The sequence below is a fragment of the Nanorana parkeri genome, unplaced genomic scaffold (assembly GCF_000935625.1).
Source record: "Nanorana parkeri isolate BGI_ZX_2015 unplaced genomic scaffold, ASM93562v1 scaffold8, whole genome shotgun sequence".
NCBI lineage: Eukaryota > Metazoa > Chordata > Amphibia > Anura > Dicroglossidae > Nanorana > Nanorana parkeri.
In genome coordinates this window covers 544,003-560,899 of record NW_017306276.1, presented here as the reverse complement: position 1 = coordinate 560,899, position 16,897 = coordinate 544,003, and the positions used below count along the sequence as shown (strand labels likewise).

The window sequence follows — 16,897 nt, the reverse complement described above, 5'->3', positions numbered from 1 at the left end:
CAACTGATGCAACATGAGACATTTTGAAAGATTTTTTTTTTTTTTTTTTAAAAGCTTTTCTACTAATTAAATATACAATAAACATATAAAAAAAATATTTAAACCTAATTACCAATAAAGAATATTTATATTAAAAAAAATAAGAAAACATAAGATCCTTATGTGGTGTACCGTGTTTAAGTGCATAAGTTGAAATATTTTTTACATCAGAGAACCAAACTAGTTTGAAATAAAGTGTAAAAGTGTTTTGCTTCTTCAGTGAAGTGCTATCTCTGTAGAAATATGGTTTCGAATATATATCAAAAACATACAACGTGAATCTTTCAGCACAGTTTCTCTATGGTACACAGAAAAGTCAAGTGACATAAACCGAGATTGAAGTATTTACAGTACAAATCACTAATTAAAAGGAAAGACAAAAAAGATCATCTTTAAGCCACTGCCTGCAATAGCACTCTGGAGATTTGTATTATGATACAGAAGAGATGGGATTGTGTGGGGAGCCCATCTGGGTCAGAACCTTGTCTAACCATTGCAGGGGACCGTGAAGATGGATCTCAATCCAACATGGAGTGCTGGTGACGTCTTGACGGTGATATTCCGCTCCCCAGCCCTAAAAAAATAAAACAGAAAAGCAGGTTTTTACCCAGTTCAGATCTCGCACCTGTAAACCCCTTATGTACCAGAATCATTTTTCCATTCCTGCTATGGGCCTAAAAATTCGGCAATTACTGTATTATCATGTAACCACTTGGGTAGGTGGACCTACCGTACGTACATTTTATTTCCATTGTATGCGGACAAAGCTGATACTTCCATTGTCATTAGACAGCAAAGCTTGGGGCGGCTCTGTGCCATTTGATCACCGGGATGAGCAATCACAGAAATCACCAAGTAGTATTGTGTACATTGGTAAGCCCTCCCCTCTCACAACACAGGAAGGGCAGTGGAAGGATTTAATGAATGAATCCATTCATTAAAGCTGAACTCTGGTTAAGAATATTCTTAACCTTTGCAGTGGGGCTACCCCAGAACACCAGCAGATATAGAGGGACAACAAATCCCAGCTATAATATATTAAGCAGCCTGTATAATGTATTATTGCTGGGATTTGTTGTTCCTCTATAGCTGGTGGTATTCTGCATTGCGCCATATAATCATTATAAAGCTCAATGCAGAATACCACCAGCTATAGAGGAATACAACAAATGCCAGCAATAATAAATTATACAGCGCAATGCAAAATAACGCCAGCTACAGAGGACTGCAAATCCCAGCAATATTACACCATAGTGTACTATTGCTGCGATCTGTTGTATTCCTCTATAGCTGCTAATATTCTGCATTATGCCGCTGTATAATGTACTATATTGCACACCACACTTTTTTTTTTTTCTTCCACCGCACCAAGCTTGCTCCTGTGATGGACTACAATCTCAATACAAACTAGTAGTCCATCACTGGTGCCTTTTTTCTTATCCGATTAATCGAACGCAATAATGGGCCAACTAATCGATTTTGAAAATAATCGTTAGCTGCAGCCCTACATATGTGGTATATTTAGCATCATGCAGTGTCTGCAAATAAGGACTTATTGGAGGGCGCAATATCTATTTTTTTAACCCTTCCATACAGTATGTGCACATTCCATCAGATGCTATAAGAGGTATGTTCTCTTCTGTTTATATCTTGTATATACTTTTAACCAGTTTGCAGTTTCTCTTTAAAGTGACACTAAACTCAGAAGTAAAATCTTAAAAATACATTCAAGTACCTTCACTATTAACAAAAAAAATGTGTGTATTACTCGGCTGTAGATCCTCAAATCATCTCTGAAATGGTGCTGACATTGCCATGCATGCAAACGCTGCATGGCATTTCTCAAGGTGGTTCTACTGATGGTGACAGCTGTGGACCTTGCTTGTACAATGTGGGTTAAAGCAAACACTTGTATTCTTCACTGAAAGTCTGTGCGACATTTCTGACATCACAGGAGAGACAGAGTGTTGGCAAGCTATAACAAGAAGTGCCTGAACAAGGACCTTCATGTCAGGATTAGGGATGAGCCGAACACCCCCGTGTTCGGTTCTAATTTGAACTTTCGAACATGGAAAAAGTTCTAATTTGAACTTAGAACTCAATGCAAGTCTATGGGGGTAGAACTCAGAAAATTAAATGTCCCCATTTTGAAACCTTATATGCAATTTATTGGCCATAAAAAGTGTATGGGGATCCGGGTACTGCCCTGGGGGACATGTATCAATGAAAAAAACACTTTTAAAAAATAAAATTTTTAAAGGAGCAGTGATTTAACATCACTTAACATGAAACATTAGAAATGAAAAATTCTTTTAAATATGGTGCCTGGGGGGTCCCCTTTCACTGCCTGTAAAGTGGTGCATCTGTATGATGTATAGAACCTGCTGAAGCAAAAATTACATTTATAAAGAATAAAATGACATTTAAATTGCCGGTAAATGTGTATTGGTAATTTAGTGATTTTTTGGGATAAATGATGGTGCCTCTTTTGCAGGCTTTGGATGAAAGTAAAAACAGGTGCTTTAAAATTGGGCCTTTGGTGCCAGCTAGTGCCTTCACATATATATAGAACTCTATATATAGATAGATATCTATCTATATATAGAGTTCTATATATATATGTGAAGGCACTAGCTGGCACCAAAGGCCCAATTTTAAAGCACCTGTTGTTGATATATCTATATAGAACTGGACTGATATATATGGCACATAATACCCACTAAATTGTGATAATAATGTTACTATGTTTGATAACTAATTAGTTGCACAGCAATTTGTTTAATAGCATTCATGGCTTTATCTCTACTATTTTAATGTAACATATTTCTTGCAAGATGGGATACCTTGTAGCCAGAAATGCATGTTCAGAGCCCATTCTATATAATGTCTGGATACAATTAGCATGGCAGCTGTGAGAAAGACCCAGTGAGGTCAAATCACATTACTGGGAGGATGCCAGCCCAAAAGCCGGCATGGCGGTAACTGCTGGAGATAGGCCAAAAGCAGTCTGGATACATGGCCTGCTTGGAGTGAGTGCTGGAGATTGTAAATTCAGTTTCAGTTGACAACTATGAATCATACCAGCATGTGGCTTCATTGCAAACAGATTCTTTTAACTTTGAATATAAAAAAGGAACTTTCTATAAGTATATTCCGGAGGTGCGGATCGGCTTTATTCTATGCAAGTTTGCTGTGCAATGGAGCACCGAGAATGTGCACTACGGAGATGAACTGGCTGGTCATTCAACATGTGAGCTGTTCAAAATTTTGTATCTAAAATTTAGATGTTTTGCAGAAAACACAAAAAAAAACCCTACAAAATAAATCTGTATTTGAATCCTTTCACTGTCACCAATGTATGCGACCGGGAGTCTGTCCACAAATGTATAGCCCAATATCGGCTTTACACTGGAAGTGATTTGGGCAGCTTTGATCTCTTCCAAGGGCTTTGAAATTCTTCTCCCGGACAGAGAGGTGGGGAAGAAGCTTATCAAGCACGATTTGTGCTTGATCAGCTTCAATGGGCTGCAAAGGTGAGATTAGGGGTCCCATAGACCCCTAATGCCTCCTTGAAGAGAACTACTGAAATGCTATAACATAGGGGGCAAGTGAGCTCCCTTATGTGATAGCAATAAAGTTAAGTAACATTTTTTTAAAAAAAAAGTAAATAAAATAAATGTTAAAAACACCCCCAAATAAATGTGTAAAGTCCCCCGCTCCCATGTACGCACATAATAACGCAAACACGCCACAGATACACCTACATACAAAAATGACTATTGTGCCAGACGTTGGGTATCGCCAAGCAAGCTGGAGTGTGAGCAATAGTTCTAGGGCCATTATTCACAGTTAACTCTAAACTGATGACCTATGAAAGCTTTAAAAGTAAATTTTCCCCTTTTCACGGACAAGTTTGATAGGTTTGGTATCTATTTACTGAGCGCAACCTCATCTTTTATATTTCACCCAAAAATTGGGTAATGCCTTTATGTGCACTCAAATTCATTCACAACTAGCCAAAACTAGAAGTTTTTCAATCGCAGTGCACCACAACACACAATGTATGCATTGTGGTGCAATGCGGTGGAAGTGAGTTGCCTGCTACAGTTTCAGTGCACTGGGGTGTCATTGAACATAAATGGGACTGCACTGCAGTTCATACGCTGCCATGTGTTGCAGTAATGAGCAGTAGATGGTAGTTTTACCACGTTACTACAATGCATTGGTGTGAATGGCGTAGAATTGCTGTTACAAGAAGGCTAAGTGGAAGCAGAGAGGCTTAGTGTTGGGGTACAGGAAAGGCTGGTGTTAGTGAGATCTTGAAGGTTGCAGGGAGAGTTAATGTGAGGATTAGGGTGACAGCCCAATAGCTTTTACATGTATACAATATGTAACAGTTACATTCAAAAAGAAATAGTGCTTACTTTTACAAAGCTCATTCGGATCGTGCACATTTTGGTCAGCTCATACACCACCTCGAACCCTTGGTTAACTGACTGGGACAGAAGCTGGGCAAACAGCTGGTTATTGAATATCTTCAGGCTGCAGCCACTTGGGATCTTGCACACAGTCGCTGGATGGAAGCCATGCTGGTAGTTACAGTTTCGACTTTGTACGAAAATGCTGCTGTCACTGACGCACTCTGCATATACCTCACCACCGACATAGTAGAGGTGAACTCCTAGGTGCAAAAACAAAATCTTGTTTTAGAGGACAGTTTTACTTCATCTGCAGCCACTCCATTAAATGCCATTAATACTTCCTCTAAATTATTTAATGTTCCCGGATCATAAAAAAGTTACACCCCAAACCCACAGCCACCCATTTCATATTCCACTTACTCTTGGATGTTCATCATGGATTGCATTATACTTTCTTCCCATTGAATGAAAGAATGTGTATCACACACAATGTTTACTAAATTAAAAGACAAGAGTAGATCAAAGGGATGCTAACTTATACTAGGCTCTTTCCCAAGGAGACCTATCAAGTAATATCTGATAATAAGAACACCCCCCACATATACAAATGATTTTTTACTGATTTGTATTCAAAAAGTGTCAAGATCATGCAACCTATGAACATAATGGACATGGTACAATAGTCACAAACATACTGAATGAATAACTATTAAATTCGATAGCAAAACAAAATAAAGTCAAAGGTGAAAAAGGCAATACAAACTATGCTGTAACACCCCCAACATTTGGGGGTTTAAACACCTTCATCAGGCAGGACCTCTCTAATGACTTTACTTTGTTGTCCTATTGAATCTGTGGGTATTACTCTAGTATAATATATTATTCATGACTTTATATACAATGTGCATATATTGTTCTCTGAGACTGTGCCTTGGATATCACAGTTTTTAGTACAAGTTAAATATGTGTGCCCAGTGTGTCATTGATGTACTGTGATTACTTATGTTCATCGATGGCATGACATTAATATTTTTATAATGGATACTTTATATAAATATTGGTGAAAAAGCATTTGTATGTGTAGGTATGCCTTGTATCTATATATTGCTTTATACCTGCTGCTTCACATGGACAACTATTAGGTGACGGCCCCGTCTTACTCTAATCAACCGACTATCCTTCGTGTAACACTAACAAGATCAGACTTCATAGCCACACAAAGTACACCAAGGCTGAAAGCAAAGAGACCCACTCTGCATCAGTATACTTAGAAGTAGAAGAGAAAATGATCACCCCAATCTGTTATTAGTTCAGTTCTAGGTAATGTGTCAGTATGCCACCCCTGGTTCTGCAGGCATCTTACCCTGACATTCATAAACATTTTAATCTGATTACAATGGGGCTACAAAGACAAAATAGGCCCGCAGTCTTCCTCTCTTTCTTCATGTGCTTCCGTCCACTTCTTCCATTCCCCCATCCTCCTCTTTTGCCCAATCCCTCCACAGATTGCCTTTTAAGAAATGTGCTACCTCAATCATTTTATATGCATTATATGGTATATTTGCAGTTTTACTAGCAGAGGTTTGTGAGAGAATATAGAAGTCCTCCCTCCATAATTGAGATATATACGCTGCCTGGCCAAAAAAAAAGTCACACCTTCTAATATTGTGTCGGACCGCCTTTAGCTTTGATTATGGCACACATTCTCTATGGCATTGTTTTCATAAGCTTATGCAATGTCACATTTATTTCTGTCCAGAGCTGCATTAGTTTTTCACCAAGATCTTGTAGTGATGATGGGAGAGTCGGACCACTGTGTAAATTCTTCTCTGGCACAGCCCAAACATTCTCAATGGAGTTAAGGTCTGCACTCTGTGGTGGGCAATCCATGTGTGTAAATAATGTCTCATGCTCCCCTAACCACTCTCACAATCTGAGACCGATGAATCCTGGCATTGTCATCTTGGAATATGCCCGTGTAATCAGGGAAGAAAAAATCCATTGCTGGAAAAACCTGGTCATTCAGTATATTCAGGTAGCTCACCTTGGGCAATGTAGGGCACATAACATTGCTGAACCTAGAGATGACCAAATGAAGCAACCCCGGATCATAACACTGCCTGAAATCCAGGTGGTGACTTTTTTTTTTTCCGGCCAGGCAGTGTATATAACTATTTCTTGGGGTTTAAGACCAGTAATATAAATGGCCCTGTCCTCCCCCATTTCTTCTAACTCTACAATTAAGCCCCAAAAGGGGGTAAAACAGATCAGGGGAGAGGAACCCACCCTGATGTCCCCTCCCACCAGCCATGGTCTGCCTGCATTGCGCAGAAAAGCAGAGGCCCAATGCTGATGCCATGGGATCTAAAATAAGGTATGCATAAAAATGGAAACGTTTTAATCATTTCATTAGCATGTTGATGAAATGGGAAAGTAGCAACCAGGGAAAGCAAAATATTACCAGAATAGACTCCAACTTTAACCCCTTCGTGACGGGAGACGTACACTGTATGTCCAGCCACAAAGGGACCAAATGACTTGTCACGTACACTGTACGTGACGAGTTATTTGCTGCTTTAGAGGGCTGTTAATCGCTGAGAATCAGCTTTTAACATTCATTAATGGCTGCCCTTACTACAGAGGCATTCATTAATGAAAGGGTTAACCTTTTTCAGACACCCGATACCTTAATATCGGGTGTCTGAGAGTCAAAGCAAAGCGGACACAGATGCCGGCTTTTGCCGGCATTCTGACAGCTCGTATAGATCGAGAGATATCTCTCTCAAGCTATACTGGCTTTTTTTTTTTTCTTTCATGAATAGATACAAAATGTGTCTATTCCTACAATGTATCTATTCCTGGAAGAAGAATGTTTGTTTGCTGATCGTTGTTGCAACAATCAGAAAACATTTAGTAACAGCTGAATCCTGAACTGCTGCAGGATCAGTGTCACTAACTTATTATCGGCTGTTCTGAAGTTTGAAGCAGCCTGATAATAACCAAAAATTTATTAATTTATCATGCAGTCCAAGGTAGCGGCCGTACGCCACGTGCTCACCTGAACTGCACATCTGTGTGGGTGTCAGTGTCCGTGCTCGTACGCAGACAGGATGGATCCTGCCTGCGTCCGAGCACGGACACCCACACCCGCACGGATGTGCAGCTCGGTGAGCGTACGGCCGCGTACTCCCATAGAGAAGAACAGGCTGCTGGGTACAATCACATGCAGCACCTGTCCTTCCCGGGAGCAGCCTGATACGGCCGCGCACGCCGCATGGATCTGTACGGGCCGGTTCTTAGCAATGTGAATCAGGCCTAATTCTAGTTTCTGATCCCTAATGGTATATTTGCTGCCTGCAGTTCAGGAATTAGAATCACATTCTATAAAGAACTGTCCATTGCAGAGCCAAATAAAGTTACCTTTCCCAATGTGCCGACGGGTGTTCTCAATAGTGGAGTTGCGATTGACATTAGAGAGAAGGCCTAAGCAGAATCTGTTCTTGTTGTTGGAGGGATCCGTGAAACCGTCAATGAGAATGCTGCGAGACGATGCCTGAAACGTTTCTCCCACCCGATTGTTCAGTTCATAATAAGCAACAGAACACCAGTGTAATGGTTCCTCGTAACAAACAGGGCGGAACTCTGTGATAAAAGCAGAATAAATGTAATCTCTCGGACTTGAAATAAAACAAGTGCGAGTGCAAGTATCTCACTTAGTTATGACTAGTTAGGAAGGAGTAAGCCTGTCAAGGTTTATTGCATTACAAAGTGTTGTCAGTCTGACACTGGAAGCATACTGACAGGAGCAAGAGCTCATCAGTTTCTGCTCTGACTGTCCAGTTGGTCCTTGACTCAGCTGCTCCTTGACTCAGCTCCACTGCAATTAATGCGACTTTGTGCTTTAAGATTGTAAGCTCCCACGGGCAGGGCCCTCTTTACCATTTTGTCTTGATTTGTATTGTAACTGTAATGTCTTCCTTATATTGCAAAGCGCTGCGCAAACTGTTGGCGCTATATAAATCCTGTATAATAATAATATCAAACTGTAAATAAAAGTGTTCCCTGCAAAGAAGTGAACACTGACCGCTTTACTGCCTGCACCACCAAATGCTGCCGTAATGAAGAGTCTTCAGAAAGTAGGCTCCATTCACACATGAGCAGTTTTCCGTGCGTATGCGGCTGTACGAATACGCGTGGAACTGGGCTGAACATAGAAAAGAATGCATTGAAATGTGCATTGTTCAGACTATTGCAGTGGCTGCGCGGTATGAAACTGCGCCTCCCGCAAAATAGTACAAGCGCGGTTTTGTGGGCGGATTCCGCATGTACTGGCTATTGTAATAGCCACAAACGGTCAGAATCTGTGCCTATGTTAACATTGGCGCGGTTTCGAAAATGCTACTGCTATGTGTGAATGGAGCTTTAACAATCCCAGGGGTGTCAATCTCCTTGTCCTGCCCTTGGCTCAGTGGTTACTCCAGCCAACCGCTATGCCTCAAGAGCAGTAAGATTGGGGTAGGTGGAAGCAACCACTGATTTTAGCGACAGAATCACATTAACTACACAGGAGTAAAGTGTAGCCATTACCTGGCTATGTTGTCTGGCAGGGGTGCATAGTTCACAAGCTGAACAGAATTACAATTCTTTTAATATGTAACAGGTTACAAATATGTATTCCATCTGTGAATTTAGCTGTTTACCTACAAGTATTGGGTAAATCTCCAAAGGATTTGGATGCATTTAATCTGATGTTATGATCTGACCTGCTAAATACTGCACCTATAGTACCAGTATGTTCCAATAAAACATACAACCTCTTTAAAGCTTTACAATTCTGAGACACATTGGTTCTTTCATTTTTATATAAAGAAGACAAATATCTACCTCTGTTTGTTGCTGATAAAACAAGCTGGCAATCAGTAGAGTCACCGGAGTGTCTGTTTTGGTTCCCGTGGATCTCTGGGGGGTTGTATGGTGGTGGAGGGGTGTCTGAGGGTATAAAGAACAAAGTTAATGTCTGCGAGTTTTCATAATTAAGACTGAAAACTGCCAAATAAGTCATTCGAATATTTTACCTGTGATTTGATAGGGGCTTTCCGGCTCGGAGGAACTTCTAGGGGAATCAGGGTAGCCCACATTGTTTGGAGAGTGGAGAAAGATGTTGCTGGGTGAAGTAGAGAACGGAGTACACGATGGTTGCTGGAAAGACTCGGGGAAGGTGGCGTTGTGTGGCATTAGTGGTTCATTACTGATGGAGGTGTTACGAAACTTGGCGAGCAGGCTGAGCTGTGGGTTAAACTCGCTGTGTCTTGGAACCAGTACCGGTGGGAGGACTAGAAATAAAATAAAAGATGCTTTCAAGAGTTGACCTCTCTTCTTCAGGTCAGAAGCAATACTGATCAACATGATAGAGTTTACCACTTAAAGCAGTGTAAAGTTGTTGGGGGGGGAGGGGGGGTCGGGGGGTGAGGGGGGTGTCATAAATGTTGGACCTGGGAGTAAAGAATGCATCCTGATAACCAAAAGACAGAACAAATAAACATAGAATGACCAATAAACCCTAAACAGATCAGAAATAACTGTATACAGTAATACCTTGGTTTACGAGCATAATTCGTTCCGGAAGCATGCTTGTAATCCAAAGCGCTTGTATATCAAAGCAAATTTCCCCATAGGAAATAATGGCAATTCAGATGATTCGTTCCACAACCCAAAAATATTCATATAAAATTATTACAATACTGTACTGTAATATAATACTGTACAAAATATAAAGAAAAATAAACCAATGACCGGTACCTTTGTTGGTGGTGTGAGAGGGACAAGAGAGAGGAGGATTATTGTGTAGGACAACTTTCACTATCACTAACGGAATCACTGCTATCTCTTGACTCAATGGAATCTTTTTCATTTCGTGAAACCTTAAAGTGACATTAAACCCTCAGATGTTTTAACAGAAACCAATACTGTAATGTGTGCCTTACTGTAATCCATGGTAGTTTCCCTTCTCTTTGCTGCTCTTCCTTTTAAATCCTCATGTCTTCTCATCCTTGGGGAGAACTTCCCTTTGCAGCTGTGGCCTCTTCTTGTAGTGCTGGCTCAGGTTGCAAACCTACACACAGACACCATGTATCCATTCCAGAGACAAGGCAGTCTGCTGCAAAACAGAAGTTCTGCCCAGCATGAGAACAGATACAGATTTAAAAGGTTATCAGGATGCATTCTTTACTCCCAGGTCCAACATTTATGACACCCCACTCATCCCCTCCCAACATCGTTCTCTTACTTTAAGTGTTAAACTCTGTCATGTTGAGTAGTATTGCTCCTGACCTGAAGAAGAGAGGTTAACTCTCGAAAGCTTGTCTTTTAAATATTATTTTTTACATTATATATATTTATATAATCACTTTTTATCACAAATCCCTGTCTTTTATGATGCTACATGGAGTCTATGACTTCCGCAGATCCTAGGATCTCTCAGATTTCACTTGCAGGTACAATGATACTCTAGTGCAGCTTTTCTCAACCAGGGTGCCGTGACACATCAGGGTGCCTTCTGGCTTCATCAGGGATCCCTGGAAATTTTGTGACGGTAGGACTCTGATGTAAAGCAGAAACTCTGATGTAAAAGGAGGGATTCTAATATGAACGGGGGGCTCTGATATAAAATGGGTTTCTGATGTAAAGGGGGCTTCTAATGTGAAGGGTGGTTTCTGATGTGAAGAGGAGCTTCTGATGTAAAAAGGAGTGTCTAAAGTGAAAGGGGGGCTTTGATGTGAAGGGGGGCTCTTGATTTAAAGGGAGAACTTTGATGCAAAGGGTAGTATTCCATTTTTTCATGTGTTTTTACGTGGGGATCCCCTTCTTACATTTTAGACTGGGGTGCCTCAAGATTTTGCATGCTCAGGGTGCCATTACTGAAAAAAGGTTTTTGGGGGTCATGTAAGTGGGTTACATAAAAGGAGGGGGGTTCTGATGTAAAAGGAGGGGGCTTCTAACATGCACAGGAGCTATTGACATAAAGGGGGACTCTGATGTAAAAGGAAGAATTCTAAAGTGAAAGGGGGGCATTGAGGTTAAGGGGGGCTCTTGATGTGAAGGCAGAACTTTGATGCAAAGGACGGAACCCCACTTTTTCATGTGTTTTTGCATGGGGGTCCCCTCCTTACATTTTAGACTTTTTAGACAGAAATAAAAAAAGGAAACGCTGCTCTAGTGCCACCATTAAAGCAGAACTACAATAAAAACATAAAGCGTTAACTTTACAATGGGACTTCCCCAGCATTGCAAGGGTTAAATGCTCCTTTTTGTCTACGGGGAACAGAAAAAGCACTTTTACTTACCGTATCCTACGCCCCGCATGCTTCCTCCAAGCTGCACAACTGTTCCCCCAAAGTTACTTCTCTTTGCCACCTTGTTCATGATCACGTACAATGCAGGGCCAACAGTCCTGCATTGTGAGTGGGGATGAAGAGGGCCCCCCTCAACCCGGAGCGTTGGCAAGCTGAGAAGAGCGTTATCTGCCAGTGGAGAGAGGAACAAGGTGAAGTGCAACTGCCTTTTCTTTTCCCCTTAGAAAAAAGCAAGCATTTAACCCTTAACGTGCAGGGGAGCCCCACCGCAAGGGAAACTCTTTATTTACTGCAATTCAGCTGTAAGTCACACAGGGTGACTTTTAGGCAACAGGTCCCTTGTAAAAGAAGTATTTATATACTTACATTTCAGTGCAGTGCATTAAAAAGCTGATGCTTCATTTTCCCGCAGCCGCACCAAGTATTTTACAATTGTGGTACTGTAGAATACATGCTTCCCCTCTGGGCACTGTGGTTCCTCCCACCAGCCCGGTACAATACTACAGGATGTACAAGCCGGCGGTTGATGGTTGAAACCATATCGCCAGACGGGGGGAGCAATTGTTCAAATCATCTGACAGTCGAATACTTGCAGCGGCTGGGGAAGATATTGTATTATTATATATATAATATGTTATATTATATTTTGTTATATTGTCTTATATATAGAGTTAATATATTTAATTTCATATGCCTTTAGTTTTATTTTTCTCCACATTTACATGCAAGTCAAGCTATACAGCAAAAATGAAATTTTTAGGAATTGGGAAGAACTGTAACAATGGCAGAGGAGCTTGAACAGTGCACTATAACTTTTTTTTATTAGTAATAAAAGATAGGGATTGTAAGCACCCCTCTGGCCATGTTATATGGTGTGTCCCAACCCCATGTCACGTGTTGTGCATAGCTTGGCGTATAAATAAATGTGAAGAAAAATGTAAGTAAAGACATGTGAAACACAAAAGTAATTCATATGCTGAATGCTTTCATCACAGGTATTATCTGCATTCAGTTAACAAAATACAATTTTTTTTTTTTTTTATCATATTGGTCCTTTAAAGCGTATTTCCACTTTTTTTCAGGCAAATTGGGATATCACCTACTTTATATTTGTAATATGTTCCCATTTATACTGCATAACTTAATAAAATAATTAAAAATCACTCATTACCTTTTAAGTGCCTTATGCTTGCTTACAAATCCCTCCTATGTAATGTGATGGAGGGGGGTGTGAGAAGTTATGTTTACTCTAATGAACCCTGTCTGTACTGTGCTGGCAGATTTCATAATCAGTTGTAATATAGATGTGAACACTGTCTGTCCTAACAAAGGGTTAAAGACTCAGAAGTATGTATTGCAGTTAGTATTGTATGTTAATGAGAAGTAGCTCAGTCTATCCTTCGGTTTGCCCCTCTACTTTTACTTCTAAACTGCTCTGCGTAGCCTGGAGTCTGCACAAAGGTCTTCACCAAAGAAACATCTAAAAGGTTAAAAAAAAACATTTTTGCGGTTGTTAGGCTGTGTGTTATTTTTTGTTACATATTAAACATATAGAGGGGATTTCTCAAATTCAGCTGCAAATGTGGAAATGCATTTTAAGACTGTCGGCAAAATAAGTTGCTGAAACCTAGATAGGGAAGAAGGCTCCCATAGACTGACAGTAATAGTTACCTGGAGTTTCCACCCGGCGGTAATGATAAGGATTGATGCAGACATCCTTCTGTTTTGATCCGAATGGGAACTCGCAGCATTCAAGTGGTTTTAACTCATGATGTGACTGCAGATCTGGCCACCTCCAGACCCTACAATAGATGACATGTGGCAGACCCTTACGATGTGACACTTGTAGCCTCCCGTCCAGTGACCTTGGGATGGTGACACATTTACTGGACTGTCCTGGTGTACTGAGCGCCCTCTCCAGCTCTTCCATGGCACCCTTCTTTTTCTTCAGCTTCTTCACTAAAGAATCCACGGCCTTTTCCGCCCATTTTTCCTCTTCATCTCCTTGCTTCCAGCCCAGCAGCCGTTTTACTGCTGGACTTGTGAAGGAGAACAAGGAACTTATTGGGGTGCTGGTGTGCATAAGACCTGTCAGTGTCACTTGTCAGTAGGCTTCTGAAAAGACCCGGTGGTTGAATCTTCTGACTTTGTGAAGTAACTTTTTCAAACCTGATTGTTCAATATCAGATTATAGTAACTGGTATCCTGATGAAGAAAGAATAGCTACAGTCAGAGTGTTGTAAAATAGAGTTAATGCTAATGACTTCAGATGACAAAGCAGATTTTTTTTAACCACTTAAGCTCTAATACCTCTATACCTCTATGGACCAGAGCAATTTTTACATTTCCTGTTTATTTGGCAATAAATAGTAACACATGCCATGTTTTTTGGAAAAAAAAATAGGCTCTCTTTTGACAATATTGTTGTGCAAAAATATTTTCTAAGGAATCTATCAAAAAAAATAATAAAATATGAAAAAAATTGTATTTTCTGTTTTGACCAGTGTTATATATATAAAAAAGCAGCTTTAGTGTAAATAAAAAGTATACATTTTATTCTACAATTTGTCAAATTTAAAATGACAATAAAATTATGTTTCTGATACAATATGGCAAAGTTTTTTTTTTTTTATTTTGCACATAAAACACTGAAACATGTAACAAACAAAATGAATTAAAATGAAAAAAATAGTAAAAAAGAAAACACTAAAAAAAAAATCAGGAAAAAGATAGCGAAGCAGATCTGGGATGTCCCGTACATTGCCTCCCCCGCATCACTGGAATGCTATCCCTCTTTCAAGACCTGCACTTGAGCAGCGCTCCTTCTGTCACCACAACAGATACCAGGGGAGAGAGCGCACATTGTTCATGGTCTTGCAAGAGGGAGAGCACTGGTTCCAGTAATACTGGGGGTGTACTGGATATATGGGTCATCCCAGATCACAGGCAGGATGGCAGTACTAGTTTTTTAGCCAGGAACCAGGCTGTGGGTAAACCTTTAGGGCTGGTGCAGACCTGGCCGATCCAGGATCCAGGACGCTGCACCATTGATTTCAATGGGGTTGCATCCACGCAGCAATCGCAGAAAAAAGGCACATGTACCTTTTTTTGCAACACACACCGCGCGGTTGTTTTAGCCGCAATCATGTTCGGTTGCACAGGCGAATTTGTGGCGGAAAACTAATGGCACCTCCAGCGTGATCGGTGGTGGTGGGCGATTCCGTCACTGCGCGGCCATCTGCACGGTTTACTGCACGATTGCTGTGCGGTCATGGATCGCCATAGTGTGAACCTGGTCTCATATGCCTACAGGTATTGCAACTAAACATTTTAAAGCCACACAGTGTTTTTAAATGTACACATTTGCAACACACACCGCGCGGTTGTTTTAGCCGCAATCATGTTCGGTTGCACAGGCGAATTCGTGGCGGAAAACTAATGGCACCTCCAGCGTGATCGGTGGTGGTGGGCGATTCCGTCACTGCGCGGCCATCTGCACGGTTTACTGCACGATTGCTGTGCGGTCATGGATCGCCATAGTGTGAACCTGGTCTCATATGCCTACAGGTATTGCAACTAAACATTTTAAAGCCACACAGTGTTTTTAAATGTACACGGCACCCCTGACTGCATACTGCATTTTTTGCAAAGGGGAACTATTTAATTCCATCAGGGGCATCAATCCCATCATGCCTCTGGGTACCTTTACAGTCATCTGCCATATCAGGATGGGGAGAGCCTACTGCAATATTCGCCTATGGGATTAGTAAAAGGGAAGCTTGCTGAACACATTATTGTGCTTTCCTCTAAAACTTTCATGTTGGATATTCAGCTCAACTAACCTCCCAAAATTTGCACACAGGTAACTGTAAATCCGATAGATAGATAGATAGATAGATAGATAGATAGATAGATAGATAGATAGATAGATAGATAGATAGATAGAAAGATACTGTATATAAATAGTGTAGTTTAAAGATGATACCTGGTGGTCTTTTTTAAATGAACATATGGGTCTCTGATTGCCACCCAAAGCCAAGAAGAATTTACAGACTACAGACAACAAACGTTTACCCATCACTGCACTCCACCTGCAGCCAGCCAGATGAGCCAAGCCATAGCGGGCATTAATAGCCGCTCTAAAAGCTTTATTTGTTTAGCCTTGTGAAAAGAGAAAATGTGACAGCAGATCACTGAACATCGCTGTTTATATTGTACAAATGTTTTCCTTTATAGAGGGCTTGGAGAAGAACACTGATCCCTTTTAAGTCAAATGAAATTACTAGCCGGTGACATCAGCGTGAACTAGAGCACCATTCTTGTCAATGGGAGCCAAGCCAAGATTGTCAATTAAAGACAGAGCCATAGAACGCACACTATGTCATATCAGTGCTGACCTTTTTAATGCCAGGTCTTAGTGCTCAGTGCTATTTCACTGCATTTTACCATTTTATGCAGCATTACTAAATAGGCACAAAACAGGGATGAAGATAAAGTGAAGATATACGACTGTCCGTTCTGTTATGGATGGAAGGCGATAGCCTTGTGTGGGAAAACTGTTCTGGTAGCTCTAATGTTCCTGTAGAAATCACCTTAATAGACTGTTTCCATTGTTAGGCCCTATCAGGATGTCAGTGGTTTGCCCCTTGAAATCATTGGTGCAAAGACCTTAGTGCCAGTAAATCCTAACAATGTCTTTCTCTTATTTGCTCCCTTTTGGTCTGTTAAATACACCATTCAATGCGTTTTGTTATATCTGTTCAATGTAAAAAAACAAACAAAACATTGATCCTTGCAAACAACTTGTGAGCTGCTAACTTTCTGTGCTCACTGCCTGGCAGTTATCAGTTAACATTGTTTTCAGCTCTCTCTGTGGACTGCTGAACACCCCGCATGCTATGGAGAAGAGGAGATGGAGGGTTTCTGAGTCTTAGCACTTTGCTGCCTGAGCCATTTATTTTTTTCATTTATTGCATATGTTAAAATGCACATTTTGAGCCTTAAAATTGCTTTAATCAGTATCAGTAAAAAATACAGTCAAAGTTGATGTTCAGTAAATATACGGCACGTCAAATCTGTACAGGC

At 40.7% G+C, this 16,897-nt stretch overlaps 1 protein-coding gene across 5 annotated transcripts; it reads right to left on the bottom strand.

Annotated features, from left to right (window-relative positions):
• Window positions 1–255: 255 nt before the first annotated feature.
• On the bottom strand, window positions 256–13,941 carry SMAD9 (SMAD family member 9). 5 transcript variants are annotated; one of them, XM_018554394.1, is made up of 6 exons: window positions 13,484–13,941; window positions 9,531–9,793; window positions 9,345–9,447; window positions 7,881–8,102; window positions 4,464–4,720; window positions 256–613 (listed from the first exon to the last, which is right to left on the bottom strand). In XM_018554394.1, exons 1-6 carry the CDS (start codon window positions 13,893–13,895, stop codon window positions 470–472), a joined length of 1,401 nt encoding a protein of 466 aa, XP_018409896.1. In that variant the 5' UTR covers window positions 13,896–13,941; the 3' UTR covers window positions 256–469. The 5 variants fall into 5 exon arrangements, with proteins under 5 accessions (XP_018409896.1, XP_018409874.1, XP_018409889.1 ...); XM_018554372.1 differs by having other exon boundaries at window positions 9,345–9,449; window positions 9,536–9,793; XM_018554387.1 differs by having other exon boundaries at window positions 9,345–9,459; window positions 9,543–9,793.
• Window positions 13,942–16,897: the final 2,956 nt, after the last annotated feature.

Bases quoted from the DNA above. Each gene is read 5' to 3' on its own strand.
- SMAD9 (XM_018554381.1), bottom strand. From the start codon at position 13,895: ATGCACACCAGCACCCCAATAAGTTCCTTGTTCTCCTTCACAAGTCCA. The intron at 4,721-7,880 runs GTAACTTTATTT...TTTTGCACCTAG, and splicing joins CCGTCGGCACATTGGGAAAG to GAGTTCACCTCTACTATGTC. The intron at 614-4,463 runs GTAAGCACTATT...TTATTTTTTTAG, and splicing joins TCCGAATGAGCTTTGTAAAA to GGCTGGGGAGCGGAATATCA.